Source organism: Telopea speciosissima, chromosome 7, assembly GCF_018873765.1.
Source record: "Telopea speciosissima isolate NSW1024214 ecotype Mountain lineage chromosome 7, Tspe_v1, whole genome shotgun sequence".
Lineage (NCBI taxonomy): Eukaryota > Viridiplantae > Streptophyta > Magnoliopsida > Proteales > Proteaceae > Telopea > Telopea speciosissima.
The window spans coordinates 36,754,246-36,772,477 of NC_057922.1; the positions used below are offsets into that span (position 1 = coordinate 36,754,246).

General features: G+C 38.8%; 1 protein-coding gene and 1 pseudogene across 2 annotated transcripts; one reads left to right on the forward strand and one right to left on the reverse strand.

The window, feature by feature from the left end:
• Positions 1-3,357: 3,357 nt before the first annotated feature.
• On the forward strand, positions 3,358-6,159 carry LOC122669791 (uncharacterized protein OsI_027940-like). 2 transcript variants are annotated; one of them, XM_043866642.1, is made up of 7 exons: positions 3,358-3,434; positions 4,701-4,887; positions 5,226-5,380; positions 5,483-5,505; positions 5,551-5,564; positions 5,652-5,721; positions 6,059-6,159. In XM_043866642.1, exons 1-7 carry the CDS (start codon positions 3,430-3,432, stop codon positions 6,145-6,147), a joined length of 543 nt encoding a protein of 180 aa, XP_043722577.1. In that variant the 5' UTR covers positions 3,358-3,429; the 3' UTR covers positions 6,148-6,159. The 2 variants fall into 2 exon arrangements, with proteins under 2 accessions (XP_043722577.1, XP_043722576.1); XM_043866641.1 differs by having other exon boundaries at positions 5,226-5,379; positions 5,476-5,505.
• Positions 6,160-11,696: 5,537 nt separating this feature from the next.
• LOC122668519 lies at positions 11,697-13,384 on the reverse strand (annotated as a pseudogene).
• Positions 13,385-18,232: the final 4,848 nt, after the last annotated feature.

Genomic DNA, 18,232 nt, shown 5'->3' on the forward strand with positions numbered 1-18,232 from the left:
CCTTGTTGCAGACTCTGATTTTTTGTCACCCCCTAATTGACGATGATGACAACGGGACATGGACGATGGACGACGCACTCTCCCTCTTTTCAGACCCAAAGATACCTGACTCATAAGACCAAGAACCATGTTGAGCACAAAATGGCCCATTTTAGGCCCAAAAACAAGGAAAAATGGCACTGCGCTCCCACGACGCCGTGGACTCTTCCCACGGAGCCGTGGACGCCTTCCCACGGCACCCTGGGGATGGGTATCGGATTTTCACGGTGCCATGAGGGGGTGTGACATCAGCCTGTTGACGTCACCCACAGCACTGTGGAAAAGTCCCCCACGACGCCGTGGAGGACTTATCCGGCCAGGAGAGAGAAGGGGTCCCTCCCTATAAATAGGAGGGTCCCCTCCCACATTTCCCAAGGAATTTTGGGTAGAGAGATCCTCCCCAAGTGATTCCTAGCCTCTTTTTCTCCCTTTTCACCCTCATTTCTCCTCCTTCTCTCACGAGAGTGTGAGTGCTTAAAGTTTTCTTGTGGCCGACAGATCCTTCGATTGTCCCTTTGAGTATAGAGCACTTTTGCTCCTTGGCATTGTTATCCCGTCTGTGCACGGATAACCATCAAAACTCCTTTATTACAGACGTTATTTTGTCTGTTTACCCCTCTCCAAATCACTTGAAATAGTCGTTACTCTGCCGAGAAAGAATCGACGTCAGTCCATTCGTCTATCTCCCCTGAGCCAGGGGAATACAACCATACAGGTATAATTACCGCATTTTTGTTGATTCAATGTAGTCCTTTCATATTTCATCATTTTAGTCCGCATTTATCATATATGTAATGTAATTTATTATGTTTTAGTTCAATTCATAGCATCTGAATGTAGTTCATAATATCCCCCATCCCCGTAATAAAAGAGAGAGAACATTCGTCCTTATGTAGCATCTAACACAGAGAGACCGGCTTCGGACGGGCGAGGTGGGTGCCTAACACCTTCCCATACTCGTAACCTGACCCCTTACCCGAACCTATGGTCAGACCATATGGAGTCACGTAGCCCGATTCCGCTCACAACGGATAGGGCTACACCTAATGGATCCTAGGCCCTAACCCTAGGTGGCGACTTCACATTACATTAGCATATTTTAATGCATGATCCCAATCCCCTATTTATCAATATTATACATTGACAATATTATCCATATCCATATACACATGCACCATATATCTCCCAAAACCCTATGTTGCCATATACCATAAGGGCTGAGGAAACCCTCGTCCCGAGGGACCACGGTACTTACACTTGTAAACCGAGGTTTTTTACCAAAAAACCCAAGTTTGGGTTGGGTAATTGGGTATGGATCATATATGGCTTAATGCATTGTGCCATTAGGGTTATTTGGACCCTAATGAGCTTTAAGAACCATCCCTACAAGCCCTTGAAGCTATTAATGGCCTTAGGGATCGATTTAGATGAAGTTCGAAGTTGAAAAACTCATTCTTACTGCGAACGGACTCAGCGACGGACTCACCATCGTGCCTCCGTCCGTGGTTTGGTCCCCTCTCAGGTGTGCCTCAGGGTTCGAACGGATGCACGGACAGATTGACACAAGTGCCTCCATTCGTGAATCCGTCAGCTGTTGACAGCTTGACTGTTGCTCAGTATTTTGGCCATAACTTTGTCTATACATATCGTATCGACACGATTCAAGTTGAGTTGTAAAATAGACTCAAAGGGATATATTTTCTATGAAGAAACCTTGGACCCAATCCAAATGAAAGACCCTCAAAAGTGAGCCCAAACTTAGTTGATGTGTTTTGACAGCAACGTTAGAACATAACTTTAATCCGGTGACCTCGCCCACGTCGTGGCTGCTTGTGTAAGACTTGAAAAATCTTATTGGGGGTTAATTATCACCTAAGTTGCCCCCTAAGTGTACCAATTAAATGAGCTATTGTGGTGCCAAGATTTACCCTTGATGCCCTCAAAATCACCCTTGCTGTCCTAAGGGACTTATGACCTCAACCCTAGAAATGGAAAAGCCCTAAGGTGATTCCAAACCCTTGAATCCCCAAGACTAATGCCTAGGCTAGGCCATGGTAACCTTGTTGGACCTTGAAGTGATCCTTTTGGATCAAATGGTCCCTATACCTTTAATGGTGAAGATTGGAAGAGAGAGACTTAAGAATTTCTTGTTCAAGCCTGAACGGATCCAGGAATGGACCTAGGTTGTTGCCTCCACTCCTTAGTCCGTTCATATTGTGTTTTGCTATACACAATAGTAACACTTGGGGACTCCTAATGGGATCCCTCCACACATATTCTAACACTTGCTCTCGCACCTTTACGCTGTCAAGCTTGTACGAGAGAGCGTATACCAAAGTAAACACTAATAGACACCTCGACCATTACACGAATCATTGGTGAGTGGGGGTTAGACTTTGTTTGTTCATTGAGTGATTCTATGTTTAAATGATATGTTTTGTTGAAATCAAGTAATTTGTCATACTTCATGCATAACGTATATTTGTATTATTTACCTATGATTATGTTCATGCAGTATTTGCTGCTTAAATTCCACCAACACAAAGCAAGGCTAAGTAACAGAACAAAGAAAACACAAAAGAAATTATAAAAGTGTTGGTCAATGAAGGGAGATGATCCCCGATTTGGATTTAGATCCTCTAAAGTTCACTTTTTTATTTTTTTTGTAGAAGCAAAGTTCACTTAGATATTTAGAAATAGCATGGGCACATACATTGGCTGATCTACTTACATAATGAGAAGAATAGAAATCCAAAATCTGCTTTGTAGAGCGATCTTCAAAGCCAACCGAATGACCATTGCTTCCCCAACAATAATAGAATTAGGAACTATCCTTCTAAAAGCCATAGCATTTCCGTGCTTCCATATTTCCCATAGAATGACACCATGAACAATGCTTTTTGTTATACTTTTTTTTTTTTTTTTTGGTGAAGGCCTTTTTGTTATACCTAATGTATAGGAGTTGTTCCATCTAGACAACATTTGATCATTTTTTTCCCCTTATCCCAAAACCCTAAATTAAGAAAAGTGATTAGCATATAACCCTTTTTCTAAACCAAACTATAATAAATTAAGAAGAGGAGACTCTAGGCTCGAAGCATCCTCAAACCAATCAGGAGACAGGAAAATCAGCATCTACCGATTTGCACATCTGGAAATGCCAAAAAAAAGTAAAGGGGTTGAAAGGATAGAAGGAATATAAAAAAGGAAAGATATTTGAAGGAGAAAAGGACTAAACGGTAAATTTGCCTCCTATAAAAATGAAAGCAACACGCAATCGTTGTGTGTTGTTCTCCAATAGTTCCTAGTTCTACAGGTCTACCTTCCCCGTTTGTATCGATAACCTACTACTTCATTTTGGTTTTCTAGGGTTTTGGTTTTTGCGACACGATGAGGTAAGACTAAGACTCTTCGATTTTGATCATCTCTCTTTACTGAATTCTTAGTTTTCTCTGTATCTTTGCTATGCTTTCTTCATAAATCCGTCTTTTGCGTTTTGATCATTAATGTTTACTATTTCTCCGTTTAGTTTCTATGGTGAACACCTATGATTTGATTAGTTGCAGTTCGAATGCGATAGGTATAAGAAACGGCGAGTTTCTCTGTCTGTTTGGCATATAGATGTGAAAAATCTATTGATTTTAGGGTTTTTCTGTTTTACTTCGAAATATAGATAGAATGTATATTAAGGTGCTTACTGAAATGAAAGAGTATTTGTCACCTCAATGGATTGAGGAGGTACTATCCAACCCTTTAAGGAAACTCGTGTCTGTTGTAGAATTAGAAAGACAGTACCTGTAAGAAAGATTGCAATTGATTGCAAGTCTTCAGATAGTTACCTGGAATGATTTGCCTCATCTTCTAAGTGCCCAAAGGCACAGCATTGCATTAATTATGATGAAATTCTCTCGTGGCTCCATTGTGACCATATCGTCACGGGTTCGAGTCCGGAAACAGCCTCTCTGTGAAAACAGGGGTAAGACTGCGCACATTATGACCCTCCCCAGACCTTGCAGTGGTGGGAGCCTTTGAAGTTCTCTTCTGGCTACGAAGTATTAAGTTTGCGGTAACTGTTCACTAATTCAGGAACTTCTCTATTCAAGTCGTATTGTTAAGTAAGTATTTTGAGTTCGTTGCTCCTGATTATAGGCAGAGATTGGAGACATTCAATGGATATTATTACTTTTCATTTGCATCTCTTTCTCTTTTTCTCTGTGGTGACGATGATGATACTGTTGATGAATAATCAAAAGGGTGTATCTTTAACCCTCCTCCCTTTTAGTGCTTCAGAAAACTGTGTTATGCACTCACCCTATTGTTATTGTATTCTTATTGTGGATTGTACCTTTTCTCTTTGTGGCATCTCTACTTAATCCCAAATTTATTGTCATGACTATAATTGTGCCTCATGTATTTCAACTGCTAAGGGTGGGCCTTGGTGCAATGGTAAAGGTTGCTCCATTGTGACCAAGTGGTCACGGGTTTGAGTCTGGAAACAACCTCTCTATGGAAGCAAGGGTAAGGCTGTGTACATTATGACCCTCCCCAGACCCCGCAGTGGTGGGGGCCTTGTGCACTGGGTACTCCCTTTTTTTTTTTATTTTTATTTTTTTATTTCAACGGTTCTGACTACTAAAGGATACTGTAATTTTTTTTTGTAGTCGTCATCCTGAGGTGAAGTGGGCACAGAGGCTGGACAAGGTTTATATTACTGTGTTATTGGCAGATTCAACGAATGCAAAAGTCAACCTTGAACCAGATGGAATTTTCACTTTCTCTGCTACTGCGGGGGCAGAAAACCACCTTTTTGAACTGAAGATGGATCTCTATGATAAGGTGAATGTGGAGGTAAGAAACTCGATTCCTAACATTTGTAGACTCTTTATTTATTTATTTTTTCTGGTAATTTTATTTGCGAGCCACAGACAATATTTGTGTCCCAGTGGACAGATGTTAGAAACACTTTAGGTCTCATATGCCATACATTTGGTTTGTAAGCTAATGGGTGAGTGTCATGGAGCTGTGGATCTCTTAGATGGGAGCCATTAGTGGTGAATGTGCAGTTTGATGCTGCTTTTTAGCTTGTGAACCTGATGTTCAACTCTTTGGCATGGATGGGGCCTTTCTTATGCATTCTGTCTTCCTATTTTCTTTTACTTTTGTTCATAAAGTTTTTACTCTACTAGGAAAGCAAAATAAACATTGGTGCCAGGAGCATATTCTGTGTTGTTGAAAAAGCAGAGAGTGGGTGGTGGGATAAGCTATTGCGTGGGGCTGACAAGACACCACATTATGTGAAAATCGATTGGGACAAATGGGTTGATGAAGATGATGACAGTGGTGCGTAATTTTTTTGAGCTTTATTTTGGTTGTGTATACTAATGAGCTTGTGCCTTTTGTTGGAAATTATTGAATTTTATTTGCTGATTTCATTAGGTTCTGCTCCTGCTGACTTGGATATGGGAGGCATGGGTATGGGAGGCATGGGTATGGGAGGCATGGATATGGGAGGGATGGACTTCTCGGTATGGATAAGATATAGTGGTTGTCGCATTGAAGTTTTTTCTTTGTACTTTGTGCTAATTGTGGTAATTATTGCTTTTTTTAAATAGAAATTTGCTAGTATGGAAGGAATGGGCGATGATGCCATGGGTGACGATTTTGAAGAAAGCGATGATGAAGGTAGCTAATTCAGAAAGTTTTCCACATCATTTCCAATGTATTACGATGGATGGGATACTCTGTACTAGGTTTTAAAAGCATAACTAACTGCATGTTCGTGTACATGATAAAATAAGTCTGGGAAGGCGTGATACTTTGAATCAATCCACCAAATCGTATAGAATGTTAAATGAATCTGAAGTTTGCTTGGGTTATGTATTAGGTGAGATTTATGAAATGAAGGATCTTCTTAACATTCATGAAATTTATATTAAGATAGAAAGGGAGTATGGTGAGTTGTAAGAGGTGTTGCGTCTCCTGCCAGATATTTTAATGTCAGCTTCTCAATTCTTTGCAGATCAAGAAGTGGGAAAACCAGGAGAAAAAGTGGAGGGAAAGCAAGAAGAAACTACAGAGGGGAAGAAAGAAGCAACTTCAAGCACATGAGGTTTATCTAGGTAAAAATTTCAGAGAAAACAACTCCGACTGTTGCGTTGGCATAATTTAGATAACTCGTTGAAGCCCAATTTCACCCGGTGTTTTAGTATGATAAGTGGTAATTACTGGCTTTTTAAGACAGCTAAAACACCTTCCCCCCCCTTAATTTTCTTGCAGTGTGTATTTTAAATGATTAGGATATGAGGGATTATAAATTTATGACCTGAGAGTAGGCGGTAGTTTGTCTTTGTTCCATTATTGCGACATTTATTTTGTTGGGTTATTTTTGTGCGTGTTGAGCCTTACTTGTATGGTTTGATAATTCAAAAATGGCTGTTCTGGAATTGTATTCCTGAGCCTGTCATCCTCATATGTGTCATTTCATTGTTATAGAAAGAAATTGGATTTACGTTTCTTTCATAGATGAAGCCCTGCTTGGAAATGTTTGGTTAGGGCACATGGTTGCCAAGTCAATGGAAAATCAGGTGTGGACGCGTTTGGTCTATGTTAGAATAGTTGAAGTTTTAAAGTCTTGGATTTCAAGTCAACAGTTTCAGCTAAAAACTCACTATGAGTGTGTGACTGGTAGAGTGGACTCCCTTGCTACAATCGAATTCTAGCTACACAACCTATTCTCTCTCTCTCTGGATGCAATGTACTACACAAAAGCCCAATAGTACAGTAAATGAATATTGGGGCATTTCCTCTCTTGTATTGTAAAAAATGCCCCTAGATGCCCTTTTCTTGCATATGGTAAGGTATAGTGACCTACCTAGATCTTTGCAGGTGACCCAAATTGATGGACACTGAGAAATTATCCTTTGTAAGGTGCAAAAGAGTAGAAAACTGTGTCCATCTATGGTACAGAACCACATTAGAGAATGAGAATACCTAATCACTATTTAGTTCTTGCAAATACAAGGATTGGCAAACCGAGAAGGGGTGATGTGGTTGACATCAAGGTTTAAAAACCAAGGAACGGGATCCAGGTTGATCCTGATCAATTTTGATCTGAATCAGCGGAAATTGGTTAAAAAACCCATAAACCTTATGCCATGTTTGATACGTAACTTTGGAATGCATTCTAACTCGATTTAAAACAACAATTTTTATCATTCAAGAATGCAAAATCGACATAGAAGGCATACCAAATGCCGCTTTAGATTCCGTATAGGATCATTCCATTTTAAAAAATGCCATTGACGTGTAATTGATAAAGGAAGACTGATTCAAAAGCTATGAGAGATTGTAATTCAATAATCGACATTCCTTATCTGCTAATGATGTGACATGTGAAGCTAAGGCTATGATTAGGGGATTCTTCCTTCACCATGGTTGTAGGAAACTTGGTTCTTCAAAAATCCATATAATCAGTTTCAGTAATGATTTCTGATAATTCTCTCTAGTCTCCAAATCCAATTGAAATGGTGGGTCGAAATCACTCATGTGATGGATATCAAACAAACTTTGGTGTCAATTACACCTTTCGAATCGATCTCAGGTATCCCTTCCATCTTCTCTGTTCCTTCAGACAGCATTCTTTTCAGATTGTCTTATTTTATTTTAGAAATGGCAGAGCGGTGGGGGGAGCCCGGGACATACACATTGGTATCTTGGGGGTTTGGGGAGGGATTTTCGCCTTTCATGGGAGGAGGGGCTGTCATTTCACCCCGTGTCTGGGGTGTGGGGCGTGACCTGTTGGAAAATAATCCTCTCCAATTCCTAGAAGTTTGCAGTGCTGGGTGGAGATGTCAATACCTGGCAGATTGGACATGCAATGGTCTGAGCTCATTGATATCTACCGTTGGATGTCCAAACTATCATGTGTCACCATCTCCACCTAGCACTGCTGCACTGTACACTTTTAAGAATTGAAGAGGATTAAAATCCATGGCCTGCCTCCCCTTACAAAGAACAGTTTCCCTTAAGAAATATGTATGATTTTTTTTTGTCAATTTTAGAAAAATTAAACTAAGCCGAAAAAAACCAGAAAGTACATCATTATGTACATGTTAAATAGTTTTCCCCTCCTAGCTCGTACTGCTAGCTAATGAGCAGTTAAAATAAAACATCTTTCTTAACAACACGCACAAATTCAAAATAATTAAATATTGTTTTTTGTCCAGCAAAAAAGAAGAGTTCTCAAGACCATTGAAGCTTGGCTTTTTGGATTCCGTCAAGCAGTCCTCTTGCTTCTGTTTCTTTGAACGCTCCGTGTATAACCAAAGTTTAATATAGCACAGAAATATGAATTTAACAGTCAACCTTTATCCACTGGGACAGGCCAATATCTTGACGAATGCAAATGTCAATCTGCAACCATCAACCAGAGGTCTTCTGCAGCTTCCTCATCTTCTCATGTACTACACTATTGCTCCTCCGATGGTTCTGTTGCTTGGGGGACATGAACCCTCAAGCAGGTAAGTGCGCAAGGGAATGGCTTTTGATGAAATCACAATTCAAATGACAATTTCTCACACATATTCGTGTTGCAGTCATATACCTCATCATCAGCTTGTTATTTATGAAGACAATTTTATTCACCTCCTCCTTCCACAACTTTTCCTCCTAAATAAAATTCTCATAAGGAAAGCTAAGAGAACATAAGAGTCAGGAAAAAAAACCAACAAGGAATTTGATCATATTCACCAATAAAATGTATGCACAAGGAAACCAGGTTACTTTGATCCTCACTAAAATTGCTGGTATTTCTATAGATCAAAATAAGCTGTTGACAGAAACGCTTCAATAACCCAGTATATACTAACATCTTAAAAAGATGTAAAATAACCAAGAAAACAAGCCCCCAACCAAGCAATGGAATTTGTCAATGAGCCGACCAGATCCAGACCGATGTAACTTGCACAGGGAGCTCAGCCTTACCAGTGGTTTGAGTTCCCTTGTGCTCATTGCAAGTGGGTCCTGTAGAAATCTCTAATATAAAGGAGCACGAGGGAGCTCACCTATTGTTAAAAATGAATTCTTAGGCCATAGTCCACTCTGGCTTGTACCTGAACTCTTAATCAACAGGGCACAACCCCAAGATGAAGATAACCTTCCATAAGGAGATGAATCCATTTTGAATATTGAGGCAATGGGGTGGTGTTTTCATGCGTCTAGCACAGTAGTTTTAAAATCAGACTCAGTTTCTGCCAATAGGGCTAATGAGATACAGATTTCTCATCTTTCATATTATAGTTTTGACAAGACGAAACTATACCTGATAATGTTGCTAACATAATTAAAATAAGATGGATCAAGAAGTGGAGAGGTGCATCCGGAGTATTGTATGATAAATGTATTTCTTTAAAGCTTAAAGGAAAATTTTCTCGTACTATCATATAACCAGCTATGATATATAGTGTGGAATGTTGGGAAGTTAAGAAGCGTAAACTAGATAAATTATATGTAGCAGAGATGAGGATGTTGAGATGGATATGGCAAAACTAGGAAGGATAAAGTAAGAGATGACCATAGTATAGTTGATTTGGGAGTAGATTCGATACATGATAGGCTACGCAAAAGTTGTTTGAGGTGGCATGGCCACGTGCAACAGAGTCCTTGGAATGCTCCAGTACGAAGGAGTGATTTGATTCAAATTTATGGACCTAAAAGAGCCAGGGGCAAGCCAAAATTAACCATAGGAGCAATGGTGAGGAAAGACATGCATAACTTAGGACTTGTTTCTTGTATGACTTCGAATAGAGCTGAATGGAGAGCAAGGATCCATGTATCCGACCCCATTTAGTTGGGGTAAGGCTATATTATTATTGTTGTTGGAGGATGAAACTGTGCCTCAGCTGGTGCCACCCTGGCCACCCCTAACCCTCCCTTTAGCACCTCCATTATCTTGGCCACGCCCCATGCCTTTTGCCATCCTCCCACTTGTTTCCTCCCTACCTCCCTCTTCCTCTTCCACGGTCTACTCCAGGAGGCTTTCTATCTGAAGTGATTAATTGGCCAATAGATGCAACCACAGTAAGGAAGATTTCCATTAATTTGGACATATAAACAATAATGAACTTCCCATACAAAACAAACCAAGAACACCAAAGAGTAAACAACAGAACTAATTGCACCTGTGGACATGCATAAGCCAAATCATATTACATGTGGGCCCAATGGTTTCTGCCAATTCATACAAATCATGAGCCAAGTAATTCTTAACTGAGACTACATAATTCTTCTGGATCGACTCCTTGCGTAAGTTCTACACTAAATTATTGGTATTCAAAAGCTAACCTACCCAGGCCTCGTACATTAAACCACAAACAAACAAACTGGCCTGTCATTTATGGGGAGAAAAAGAAAAATAAAATCTGCAAAGACTAAGCATATATACCTGATTGGCTTTTGGTTTCTTTGTGAACTTTATCAATCACCTGGAAAGAAAAACCAGCATTTTCATATCAGCAAAGGAGGTCAGCAATGGGCTTGAGAGGGAAAAAAAAAAAAAAAGATGGTGAATATTCAGAACAAGAAAAATAAGCATAATACCCATGAGATTTTTAAGGTAAAATTATAAGAAAACAGTTTGTATTTGAAAGCAGTTGCAACTAATATACTAAATTCATAAAGCTGTTAACAAGGAGAACAGCCAAAAAATTGTTCCATACACAAAAATTAAGGGCATATGGTTAACCACATTTGTTTGATTGTTTGGGACAGAATGAACTGCATTAATTAATGTTGAATTAAACACCCTGGGAACCTGATGAAGGGCCTTCCCTTTGAACAAGGAGAGCAATAAAATTGAAGTTCAGACAATTCCTTTTTTTGGACAGATTATCGCTTAGATTGACTATTCTAATCATGGAAGTGACAAAATCTCCTGATCACAGCTATTGAGAGTCACTTCAGAAGAAAAAAAAGGTCCCAGATATATCTTGGTTAGGAATTGATAAAGAAGCCCTTAATACACTTCTCCCTAGAGATGAGATTCTAACAGAACAAAGAAGATTACATGGCATGGAAATGCATACAAATTGATCCACTGGAGATTATCTCTTTACTAACTTAGTTGAAGTTCTAAAACTATCACCAACTAAGATACCAATAATCCCAAGTGGTTTTCCCTACAAAAATTTTTTTTAAAAAAACAAAAGAAGTAAAATACACAATCAGTGAAAATATGAAAGTAATTGAAGCACATCATACAGGTCTAAATTGGTTCAGAATAACTCCCCCTATAAAGCATAAGAACAAAATGTCCAGTCAGCAAAAGCAACCGATCTCGATGTTATCATCAGAGAGATGCACTTCACCAGAAGCTTCCTGTCTGCACTCAATCAACCGCTTGGGAAAGATCACAAGGGTACCTCCACCAAAGCCACTCATTAAGGCCAATAGGAAAACTGCCTCCAGGAGCACACCATTGTCCGATTTGGCTAAAAATACATCATCCTGGAAGAGTTTGTGCACGGATGGGTGGGTTTGTGTGTGTCTAAATATCCAAATTGCCCAAGTGTACATATAACAATTTCATATTTACATCTGTATCTACATTGAATACAAATAAGGTTCCACTTAAAATGTTGCAGATCCTTCTCAGTAAAGTTAAGACCTACAGGAAACTGAATATTTAAAAGCAAAAAGCAGAGAGTAGCATGCATAGAACATATACCAGAACCTTTCTATTCAATCTTTGATTACTTTCTTGCCCTTTACATTTTTACCTGCTTCAGAATAAATGCAACTCCTTCTAGTGTAGCTTTCCTTTCTTCTTTGAAGTTCCAAAGTTCATTTATGACGCACCGCCCACTTGGATCGTAATCATTTGTCTCCTTTAGGGCTGTAGTAACTGCCTTGTAAACTTGTTCACCCAAATCATTCTTCAGGCTTTTCAGCTTTTCATCTTGTTCATTTATTATTTCCTGCACCGCATGATCACGGTACACGAAAGAAAAAAATGTAAGAACTGTAGTGGTTTTTCACAGTTAAAATATATGATTATTAAAGTATAATACAATTTTTATTCTCCTGTTTGGATAATTATGAAAGAGCTAGTTAATAAAATAGTGATCAGATACAACAAAAATGGATGAACAATAAGATGTAAAGATTTTCTGAGATTCTAAAAGAAAAAAAATTTATGGATAGTGGAAGGAGCAGCTAAACCTGTTCTTTCCCATCAACCATGATGATCTTGAAAGGGTGCCACCCTGGGTTTCCGAGGTATTTATCCCACACTTCAGACATATCGATAGCCCTTTCCTCTGCTTCTTCAGCAGGATATTTCTGTCTACATGCATCAAAAAATGGTTTTTCGTCCAGTTATCCCATTCTCTTGACACCAATTTGAGCATGACTACCTGACATATCTCTCAAACCCTGTAAGAACAAAGAAAATTAGTCTCAACCCAACAACATTTAGGAGGATGATCATGAGAAATCATGAGGTAAATTGAGTTTGGGAAAGAAATTATGAAATGTTAAATTTATATCAGCATAAGCTAATGGGCTAGTCAGGGGAAGGACCCGAATCAAAACAAACAAAACAACCAAAAAAAGGGAGTTATCTGACTGTGTAGACCAAGAACAAATCTATGGGAATTACATAAATTAATTTCCTTCGAGCATCTTGCAACTCATCATTGTTGTTGCGCTCCTTCACCACAAGAGCTAGGCTGAGTGATTTAAGGTACTCCAACTCTCCTTCTTTATCGTCCAGCTCTTGCTTCATTGACTCCAGCTCTTCATCTCTCATGTGTTTCATCACTTCTAATGTTCCTTTTAACTGCTCAATTTCAAACTCTTTGGTATCTAATTGTTTTTCTAATTGAAGTATTCTCTGGATATGGTTCTGTTCTTCCTGGTGCAGTTTTTGTATATCTATTAAACATAACACAAAACCATGAAGTAAGATTTTGTAGCTAAAATCAAAACTTATATATAAACAAAAGCAGTAAAATAACCAACAGGAATGCTTATTTTCCAAACCTCATGGAGATACATCACCTTTGTCCTCCATCAAACTGTTGAGAAGGTTGTTCTTCTTCAATTCTACTTCTGCCATAAAATCCGAAATAGCTTTCAAATCTACAATCTTTTGGAGAAGCTTGCCTATAAGACCTGTAGAATTAAAGTCATCCTCAGGAGGAGCAACCCTTCCAAACATACTGGACCCTTTGTTAAATTTGTCATTGTCATGACAGCATCTAGGAGGTTCAGATTCTGTCATAGAATTATGGTCTCTCTTTCTCTTTGTTTTGCCTATGTCTGATTTTTCCTCTGAACTGTGATCCATTGAAATTTTAAACAAGAAACCCTAGAAAAAAAATAAATAAAAAAATAACACAAGTCAAAAAAAGCAGCATTACATTCCATGAGGATGAATGTTCAAGGGAAAGGAATGTGAAAAGTGGCATCCATCCATATACAGGTCTACAGCCTATCCATTAGGCCACCACCAGAAAGCTGTTGGTGTTATTACCAACCATGGAATGAAGTCCAAGTGAGTTAAATAATCAAACACAACAAGAACAATACACACAACAGAAGAGATTATACATCAAAACCCTCTAATGGAAAAAGGAAAAACCACCAAGCAAAATCAAAACAGCTTCCACTGTCAAATATGGAAAAAGAAAATAAAATCTCTGAAGTTTTTTGTCTAAAGCTTGAGGAATACAATCAATAGAGAAAATAAAAGTTTGAAGCATACTTGTGGTGAGACAACCGGCTCTTACAATGGTTGAGGATATGGCAAAGAGTAAAGTAATCCTTCAAGAAACCCTTATTCTTGAGCAACTTTGTTGAGAGTCAAGAGACCCAAGCCTGCCTTCCCCCTTCTTCCTTGAGTTCTCTTCTTCACCTTAAGAAAAACCCTAAGAAGAAAGCATCCAAAGAGAAAAAAAAACACTCTCTAAAGAAAAATTTTAAGTCTAAGCATCCAAAGAGAAAACACACACTCTCTCGCTCTCTCTCTCTCTTCACCCCAATTTTAATTTCGTTTCCTCTTCTTCTCAGTTGAATTGGACAGAAGAATTCATAATATCAGCAAGTTCAGCGTTTTGGGTTTTCGTATCATGATAATTACATGCAGACTCGTGCCTCATAACTCTTCGTCTTTTCTTTATGAGATTCCTTCTCTACCCTTCTTCATATTTAAATTTAAGCCCAGCCGCCCAGGTTTGTCTGTTCCTCTATACTTTGGTGAATGTTCCCCTTCATTAAATGCTTGATTTCACTTTTGTTTAGTTTGTTTGCGTCTTTTCTCAAATATCGCCGCTTCATATTCTCTCTACTTGTTGCATTAATTATCTTGGTTCTAGCATGATTTCTCTGTTACACTCTGGCCTTTTATCATCTTCCATGAGAGGACTATGATAAGGGGATTCTTCCTTCATCATGGTTGCAGGAAACTCGATTCTTCAAAAATCCATATAATTAGTTTTAGAAATGATTTCTGATAATGATCTCCAAATCCAATTGAAATGGAGGGTCGAAATCACTCATGTGATGGGTATCAAACAAACTTTGGGGTCAATTACACCTTCCAAATCGATCTCAGGTATCCCTTCCATCTTCTCTGTTCTTTCGGACATTCCTTTTAGATTGTCTTATTTTATTTTAGAAATGGCAGGGCCATGGGGGGAGCGCAGGGATACACACTGGTATCTTGGGGGGTTGGGGAAGAATTTTCACCTTTCATGGGAGGCGGGGCTGTCACTTCACCCCCAGTGTCTGAGCATGGCCTGCTGGAAAATAATCCTCTCCAATTCCTAAAAATATGCAGCGAGCTCATTGACATCCACCGTTGAATATCCAAACTACCAGGTGTCAACATCTCTACCTAGCACTGACGAATTGTACACTTTTAGGAATTGGAGAGGATTATAATCGCTGGCCTGCCTAACCTACAGAGAACATTTTCTCTTGAGAAATATATATGATTTTTTTTTTTTTTTGGAATTATAGAAAAATTAAACTAAGACGAAAAAACACAAGAGTACATATCATCATCTAATGCTATCTAATGAGCAGTTAAAATAAAATATCTGTCTTTCTTAACAACATTCACAAATTCAAAATCATTAAATATTGTTTTTTGTCCAGCAAAAAAGAATTCTCAAGACCATTGATGCTTGGCTTTTTGGATTCCGTCAAGCAGTCCTCTTGCTTCTGTTTCTTTGAAAGCTCCGTGTATAACCAAAGTTTAATGTAGCACAGAAATATGAATTTAACAATGGCGGTGTCTTTCTCGACCAACACAATCAAGCTTTATCCACTGGGACAGGCCAATATCTTGGCGAATGCAAAGGTCAATCTGCAACCATCAACCAATGTCATCTGCAACTCCCTCATCTTCTCATGTACTACACTATTGCTCCTCCGATGGTTCTGTTGCTTGGGAGACATGAACCCTCAAGCAGGTATGTGCGCAAGGGAATGGCTTTTGATGAAATCACAATTCAAATGACAATTTCTCACACATATTCGTTTTGCAGTCATATACCTCATCATCAGCTTGTTATTTATGAAGACAATTTTATTCACCTCCTCCTTCCACAACTTTTCCCCCTAAATAAAATTCCCATGAGCAAAGCTAAGGGAACATAAGAGTCAGGAAAAAAACCAACAAGGAATTTGATCATATCACCAATAAAATGTATGCACAAGGACACCAGGTTACTTTGATCCTCAGCAAAATTGCTGGTATTTCTATAGATCAAACAAAATAAGCTGTTGACAGAAACGCTTCAATAACCCAGTATATACTAACATCTTAAAAAGATGTAAAATAATCAAGAAAACAAGCCCCCAATCAAGCAATGGAATTTGTCAATGAGCCGCCCAGATTGAGGCTGATGTAACTTGCACAGGGAGTTCATCCTTACCAGTGGTTTGAGTTCCCTTGTGCTCATTGCAAGTGGGTCCTGCAGAAATCTCTAATATAAAGGAGCAAGAGGGAGCTCACCTATTGTTAAAAATGAATTCTTAGGCCATAGTCCACTCTGGCTTGTACCTGAACTCTTAATCAACAGGGCACAACCCCAAGATGAAGATAACCTTCCATAAGGAGATGAATCCATTTTGAATATTGAGGCAGTGGGGTGGTGTTTTCATGCGTCTAGCACAGTAGTTTTAAAATCAGACTCAGTTTCTGCCAATAGGGCTAATGAGATACAGATTTCTCATCTTTCATTTTATAGTTTTGACAAGAAGAAACTATACCTGATAATGTTGCTAATAGAATTAAAATAAGATGGATGAAGAAGTGGAGAGGTGCATCCGAAGTATTGTGTGATAAATTTATTTCTTTAAAGCTTAAAGGAAAATTTTTCTCGTACTTTCATTTAACCGGCTATGATATATGGTGTGGAATGTTGGGCAGTTAAAAAGCATCAACTAGATAAATTAAATGTAGCGGAGATGAGGATGTTGAGATGGATGTGTGGCAAAACTAGGAAGGATAAAGTAAGAGATGACCATATTAAAGCTGATTTGGGAGTAGCTTCGATACATGATAAGATACATGACAAGATACGCAAAAGTCGTTTGAGGTGGCATGGTCATGTGCAACAGAGACCTTGGAATGCTCCAGTACGGAGGAGTGATTTGATTCAGATTTTAGGACCTAAAAGAACTAGGGGCAAACCAAAATTAACCATAGGAGAAGTGGTGAGGAAAGACATGCATAACTTAGGACTTGTACCTTGTATGACTTCGAATAGAGCTGAATGGAGAGCAAGGATCCATGTATCCGACCCCATTTAGTTGGGATAAGGCTATGTTATTATTGTTGTTGGAGGATGAAACTGTGCCTCAGCTAGCGCCACCCTGGCCACCCCTAACCCTCCCTTTAGCAACTCCACTATCTTGGCCACGCCCCATGCCTTTTGTCATCCTCCCACTGGTTTCCTCCCTACCTCCCTCTTCCTCTTCCACGGCCTACTCCAGGAGGCTTTCTATCTGAAGTGATTAATTGGCCAATAGATGCAACCACACTAAGGAAGATTTCCATTAATTTGGACATATAAACAATAATGAACTTCCCATACAAAACAAACCAAGAACACCAAAGAGTAACAACAGCACTAATTGCACCTGTGGACATGCATAAGCCAAATCATATTACATGTGGGCCCAATGGTTTCTGCCAATTCATACAAATCATGAGCCAAGTAATTCTTAACTGAGACTACATAATTTCTTCTGGATCGACTCCTTGCATAAGTTCTACACTAAATTATTGGTATTCAAAAGCTAACCTACCCAGGCCTCGTACATTAAACCACAAACTAACAAACTGGCCTGTTATTTATGAGGAGAAGAAGAAAAATAAAATCTGCAAAGACTAAGCATATGTACCTGATCGGCTTTTGGTTTCTTCTTGAACTTTATCAATCACCTGGAAAGAAAAACCAGCATTTTCATATCAGCAAAGGAGGTCAGCAATGGGCTTGAGAGGGAAAAAAACAGATGGTGAATTTTCAGAACAAAAAAAATAAGCATAACACCCATGAGATTTTTAAGATAGAATTATAAGAAAACAGTTTGAATTTGAAAGCGGTTGCAACTTATATACTGAATTCATGAAGCCGTTAACAAGGAGAACAGCCAAAAATTGTTCCATACACAAAAATTAAGGGCATATGGTTAACCACTTTTGTATGATTGTTTGGGACAGAATGAACTGCATTAATTAATGTTGAATTAAACACCCCGGGAACCTGATGAAGGGCCTTCCCTTTGAACAAGGAGAGCAATAAAATTGAAGTTCAGAAAATTCCTTTTTTTGGACAGATTATCGATTAGATTGACTATTCTAATCATGGAAGTGACAATATCTCCTGGTCACAGCTATTGAGAGTCACTTCAGAAGAAAAAAAGGGTCCCAGATATATCTTGGTTAGGAACTGATAAAGAAGCCCTTAATACACTTCTCCCTAGAGATGAGATTCTAGAAGAACAAAGAAGATTACATGGCATGGAAATGCATACAAATCGATCCACTGGAGATTATCTCTTTACTAACTCAGTTGAAGTTGTAAAACTATCACCAACTAAGATACCAATGATCTCAAGTGGTTTTCCCTACAAAAAATGAAAAAAAGAAAGAAAGAAAGAAAAAGTAAATTACACAATCAGT

Excerpts from the sequence above, each read along its gene's own strand:
- LOC122669791 (XM_043866641.1), top strand. Across the intron at positions 4,888-5,225 it reads ATGATAAGGTGAATGTGGAG|GAAAGCAAAATAAACATTGG; the intron begins GTAAGAAACTCG and ends TTACTCTACTAG. Across the intron at positions 5,380-5,475 it reads TGATGAAGATGATGACAGTG|GTTCTGCTCCTGCTGACTTG; the intron begins GTGCGTAATTTT and ends TGATTTCATTAG.